The following is a 5,840-nucleotide window of genomic DNA, read 5'->3' on the forward strand; positions in this document are numbered from 1 at the left end:
ATAATAGTTCCGTGCATTGGTTAAAGCCCTGCTTCACAACGTTCCAGACCCACTCTGTCGAATGATCGCTGCTCAACCCTTTCACTGTGTTTAATGACAAGCAGAAGTTTTTGTGTAAAATTGCTAATAAACAGACTGACGACCATATAAAATATAAAAGAATCGGCGCCGTGGAGGTGACAACGTAACTATTAATGAATATTCCCCACCTCCATAAAATTGAACAATTTGTAGGAATTCTTATAAATTTATTTCCAGGTGAACGTGCTTTTTTTTCTTTTCCATTTCAGTCATTTTTTTTTCTTTGTCATTAAATTCATATCACTATGGTAGGCTCATGATCAGGTGAGACTGAGACAACGCACTGATAATCCTCTTAGAAGACTTCAGGTATTAGGTATTATGCTGATCCATTGCGACGACTTGTCCTCTGTCCTTCATTATCCTTTGGCTACAGTAGTTTGGACTATAGGTTGTGCTACAATTCCCAGCTGTGGAAAACTACTTTTAGATATTTTTGCTCACCTGATTATCTTTTTGAGGTAAATCTCCACTTACTTACGCAGTTTTTGTTTGTATTGTTGTTCTGCTTTTACGTTGTCTTTGTCTGACCCTTATTTTCTTCCTGCTGTCATAGACCACCGGCGTGTAAAGAATTTAGTCATAATAGCTTCATAATAGTTACAGATGATTAATGATGAGTTTCAGGCACTGAATAGTTCAATCATATGCCAATCATGTGTGGAAACTACTGTGTTAATGTCATTGTATCTCTGATCCATGCTGATATTTACAGCAAGCCGGGTTTTCAAGAGTTGAAGATGTGACATGAATGACGCCACTGAAGTTTTGGATTTTGCCTCCTCGTGGTATGTCGGGAAGACATCTGGAGTCCTTCTCTACCGAAGTCCATTGATGCAGCTTGATTCTCCACAGCGAGCAGCAACACGGCTTTACAGGAAAATGCATTGTACAAGAAGGAAGCGCCTTCAGCTGAGCAGGGTGCTGTTCCTCCTCTCTGGGGTTCTTCTCTGTACTCTCTACCAGCTGGCCATCAGTGCCAGACTGAACAAGCCTCTGTCGATGCCTCAGATTGGAGACGATTTTGGAGAAGGTTCAACAGAGGGTGTCGAGGAGGCTACGGTCGAGACTCCGGGGCTGGAGGAGCCTTTCACTGCAGCACATGAATTAGAGCCCACGGATCAAACCACGCCACAAATGCACGTGGAACATCATACAGATAGAACTACAGATTTTAAAGAACCCACGACCCCTGAACCTCCATCACCAAATACAAACCGGACTGTTGTACACTGCATATATGTGGCTCCTGGCCCTCCGCGGGAGACACCCACACCAGCTCCTGCGCCTCCTGGAACCGCCGTCACTCCAGCGTCTCCTGGAGAAGCTCCACATGTTAAGGGTGAATACCCAGAAGATTTATTTTCTATTGACGAGCGCAGACGAGGCTGGGTGATCCTGCACGTTATTGGAATGATGTACATGTTCATATCGCTTGCAATCGTGTGTGATGAGTACTTTGTTCCTGTGCTGGGGGTGATCACAAAAAAGCTGGCCATCTCTGACGATGTGGCAGGAGCCACCTTCATGGCTGCAGGAGGTTCTGCTCCTGAGCTTTTCACCTCCTTGATAGGAGTCTTCATTGCCCACTCCAATGTCGGCATTGGCACTATTGTTGGCTCAGCGGTTTTCAACATCTTGTTTGTGATTGGAATGTGTGCTTTGTTTTCACGGGAGATGCTTCATCTCACCTGGTGGCCGCTTTTCAGAGACGTGTCCTTCTACATCGTCGACCTCATATTGCTTATCATCTTCTTCTTGGACAACGTGATAATGTGGTGGGAGAGCATGGTGCTGGTGACTGGTTACACTCTCTATGTGGTCTTCATGAAGTTCAACGTGCAATTGGAACAGGCCTTCAAGATCCAGCTCCAAAAACACCAGAACATCGTCAAAGTTATCGCTCTGGAGGAACCAGAGAAGGTAAGCACGTCTGTGGAAGAAGGTTCATCTCAAAAAGGGTTATTTCTTTTCCAAATTAACACAGTAAGGAACCAGTTATTTTATTTATTTATTTTTCTTTTCTTTTCCAATTGTGGGCTGAACATTAAAAGATAGTTCTAAAGTTTAGGCATGGGAATGAGAACACAGTCATTAAGCTTTAAAGAGCAACATGCAGTTGATGCAAAAGTATCCTCTTGATGGCACATTGCTTTTATTCTGACATTATTTACTGCCACAAGTTTTTTTATTCCATTCTGTTTAATCCTTTTAACGCTGCAATAACAGCGTTACATTCACTCCGTAAAACAAATGCATTTATCAGCGCATTCAAATGTGACACTCTCAAGAGCTGCCGGGAGTGCAATATGCAAAACAGCAACGCCATTGTCTAAACTTATTGTAGCTTTCAATCACGTATTGACCATCAGGCCATAATAAAATGAAGTAAGTTGGGTTTATATTTACCAGGGAATGATTATCACTGAAAACAAACATTTATGCATGCAGACAAATGTGAAAGATGAAGAGGAGGGACCTCCAGCTACAGAGGACAAAAATCTGTTAAAGGTAAAAAAAGAAAAAAGAAAAGAATCAACCAACTAATCAGCTTCAAATGGAAACACACCTAAAGCACCTCCAACGAGCCTCACTTTGGGGGCTTGAACATGTAAATGAACAGCGATGGGACTCATCGTCACCTCAGTCATCTCTCTCCACAGCCGAAGCCTTCCCTTCAAGGAGGGGGAAGTTCAGCTTCTTTACACAACAGTACCATGAGAAACACCATCTTCCAACTTATGATCCACACACTAGACCCTCTGGGACAGGGTAAGTACCATATCGCCATGGCGATTCCCCTAATGGCTGACAACAGTCTCTTTAAACCGCTCTTACTTTGAGCGTGGCTGCTGCAGCCTTCTCACAGTGAATGGATTAGTAGGGTGTGATGAACAAATGAATGCAGCTCTAAGTCCAGTTTGATGCTAACTAGATAAATATGCTCCTCCGTCTATGGATGGATCCATCTGAAGCCCAAGAGTGGAAAATCTTTAGACGCACAAAACCAAAAAGGTATTTCAGATCTCTTGATCATTAAATAATTCAAGACAATATCTTCTTATGAGAGACATAATAGTAATTGTCTACACTTTATAACAATCTTTTTCTCACTTGCTGACAAACTTAAACATGTCTTTGTCTATATCAACCACTGCAGTTCACTTTAGATGATTGTTTTGAATGCGAGAAACATCAGATCTACAGAAGCAGCCTTGTATTCTTTCCTAAAGACAACATTCGTCCACTGGAAGGAGCATATTACTATTCCTAATAGACAAAACCTGATGGGATTCGTGGGCAGTTTAATGGGTTTTCTTTATTCTACTGCGGATGCATTTTTTTTTTTTGCTTTAACCTCCATTCTACTGTTAATCTGTAAAATAACTGGCATGACTCAGCAATTCAAGTTTATTTCTGTTTCTTTGATTGCTCGTAGGGAAATTTAAGGATAAGGCTGAGACTCTGAATAATGTGGCCAGACGGACAGCAGACGACAAAACTCAGGACAAAAGTGAAGGTAAAATGGACAGTGATGCGACGGCCATGCTGAAAGCTGCTCATCATTGGTTATATTATATTATGTAATATAACTTTACTGCGGCCAATGACAATTTCTTTTATGTGGGTGCGAAATATGCATCGGGTAAAAACACAAGGAACATATTGAATTGTGTAGGGGCAAAGCACAATAAAAATAACAACCTGTTTACCGGTCAGTCATGTAAGCCCTGAGAACATATTCGCCGCTTTTTCTCCATATGATCAGGCACACCGTCTTATTAAATAACAGCCAGCTATGTGAGGTAAAAGCATGAGGGGAAACACACGATTTTGGGGATTCCCTTTTGCAGATGGTGGTGAAAAAACGGAGCATCCCAAAGACCAGGAAGCTGCTCCAGCATCAGACAATAAGACGGAGCAGCCAGATGACAAGAAGGTACTCTCCAACCACGTCCTGGTGGTTTTCAAAAAGCCCAGAAGTGAATCTCTGATTCCTGTTTATGTAAGAGTCAATGAACGGCGACACAAGCTTAAGTAAATGGCCTCTATAGGCTTCTCTGATGTTTGTTTTTTACTTTATTTGCCGACTTTTATACATTGCGATGTCTTTCCGAAACTATTCAGGAGGACGTGTCTGCAGGAGAGTACGGATCAGGAGGTTCGGGAGACTCCGGAAGTGATGACAATGAAAGCGACGAAGACAGTGATGAGTCCAGTGAAGATGATGAGGAGGAGGAGGAAGAAGAGGAGGAAGAGGATGAACCTCTGTCTTTAGAGTGGCCTGACACACAACGTAAACAAGCCACCTACCTGTTCCTGCTGCCCATAATCTTCCCTCTGTGGCTGACAGTTCCAGACGTCCGCAACCAGGTGAAGACCAGGGCGCGTTTCGGAGGTCAGATTTTGGATGAAATGTTTTGCTTTCACATTCCCACCTTGCCTCACAGAAATCGAGACGATTCTTTGCGGTCACCTTCCTGGGCTCTATTATGTGGATTGCCGTCTTCTCCTACCTCATGGTGTGGTGGGCCCATCAGGTCAGATACGGCAGCAACAGATGAGTGGCTTTGTGATTCTGTCATAAAACACAGATATCTAGATATCAGAGGACTTTTAAACGTGTGTCCTCATCTGGTCATGTTTTAATGTATTTTTTTTCCCTTTCACAGCTGTCCACTCTGAACTCCATTTTGTCTTTGTAGGTGGGTGAGACCATCGGCATCTCAGAGGAGATAATGGGCCTGACCATCCTGGCTGCAGGGACGTCCATCCCTGACCTCATTACCAGCGTGATTGTGGCTCGTAAAGGCCTGGGGGACATGGCAGTGTCCAGCTCTGTGGGCAGTAACATCTTTGACATCACAGTGGGGTGAGCTCAGAGCCTGAAAATAATGAGGCTGGGTTGGATTCACGTGTCTCATTTTCTTTCCTTCCTGCTTTGTCTCTTGACTTTAAAAGTCTTCCAGTCCCGTGGCTCTTGTACTCAGTCATGCACGGAATGGCTCCAGTCACCGTCAGCAGCAACGGGCTCTTCTGCGCCATCGTGCTGCTCTTCATCATGCTCCTCTTGTTCATCATCTCTATTGCGTCGTGTAAGTGGAAGATGAATAAGGCGCTGGGCTTCACCATGTTCCTGCTCTACTTTATCTTCCTGGTGCTTAGCGTGATGCTGGAGGATCGGATCATTGTCTGTCCTGTTTCCATATGAGCATACGGATGGAGGCCTTCTTGACTGTGGGCATTACCTTCACTTGTGAGGTGAAACGGTACTGTTGACCCATGCACGGGCGGCTCTCGTGAGCATGGGTAGGAAGATCTGTGGAAACTGTGCAGAAAGCTACTGTAGTTGCTCTGCATTGCTGTCAGCAACATTTCCAATAGAAGATGTTAAGTATGAATTTTTAGCAGTAATAACAGCTTTTACATACATTTATTAGTATTCTTTTTTTTTTTTTTTACATGTGACTAGTGGAAGCAGAGCTACCTAAAATAGGTGACAAATGAACACTAACAGGATTATTACACTGTTTTTACTGTTTATAAAAGAGCATTTACTGTATGTCAGTTGGAATTATGGAAATGTTCACACTGGAGAGGTTTCTGAATGTGAAGTTAGACCAAATACAAGCACTCACTTGCAACAATATCTTTGCATTAATCATGAAGAACCTGACCTGACTTGAACGCTCCTCTTTTATGCAAATCAGCTTTTTACCAAAAAAGTAACTCAAAACCTCCGTAGAATAAATGCGTTT

General features: G+C 43.1%; 1 protein-coding gene across 1 annotated transcript; it reads left to right on the plus strand.

Moving 5' to 3' along the window:
* The first annotated feature begins 963 nt into the window (after window positions 1-963).
* Window positions 964-5,293, plus strand: slc24a1 (solute carrier family 24 member 1). Its single transcript, XM_068739757.1, has 9 exons — window positions 964-2,004; window positions 2,533-2,592; window positions 2,745-2,853; window positions 3,521-3,601; window positions 3,936-4,087; window positions 4,210-4,455; window positions 4,533-4,622; window positions 4,788-4,954; window positions 5,044-5,293. The coding sequence occupies exons 1-9, from the start codon at window positions 964-966 to the stop codon at window positions 5,291-5,293; spliced, it is 2,196 nt and encodes a 731-aa protein (XP_068595858.1).
* Window positions 5,294-5,840: the final 547 nt, after the last annotated feature.

Source organism: Brachionichthys hirsutus, chromosome 5, assembly GCF_040956055.1.
Source record: "Brachionichthys hirsutus isolate HB-005 chromosome 5, CSIRO-AGI_Bhir_v1, whole genome shotgun sequence".
Lineage (NCBI taxonomy): Eukaryota > Metazoa > Chordata > Actinopteri > Lophiiformes > Brachionichthyidae > Brachionichthys > Brachionichthys hirsutus.

What these genes read in the sequence shown, in the direction of transcription:
- slc24a1 (XM_068739757.1), top strand. Translation starts at nt 964, where the DNA reads ATGCATTGTACAAGAAGGAAGCGCCTTCAGCTGAGCAGGGTGCTGTTC. An exon ending in CTCTGGAGGAACCAGAGAAG is followed by an intron (nt 2,005 to 2,532) that starts GTAAGCACGTCT and finishes TTATGCATGCAG; the next exon opens with ACAAATGTGAAAGATGAAGA. An exon ending in TTCCAGACGTCCGCAACCAG is followed by an intron (nt 4,456 to 4,532) that starts GTGAAGACCAGG and finishes CTTGCCTCACAG; the next exon opens with AAATCGAGACGATTCTTTGC.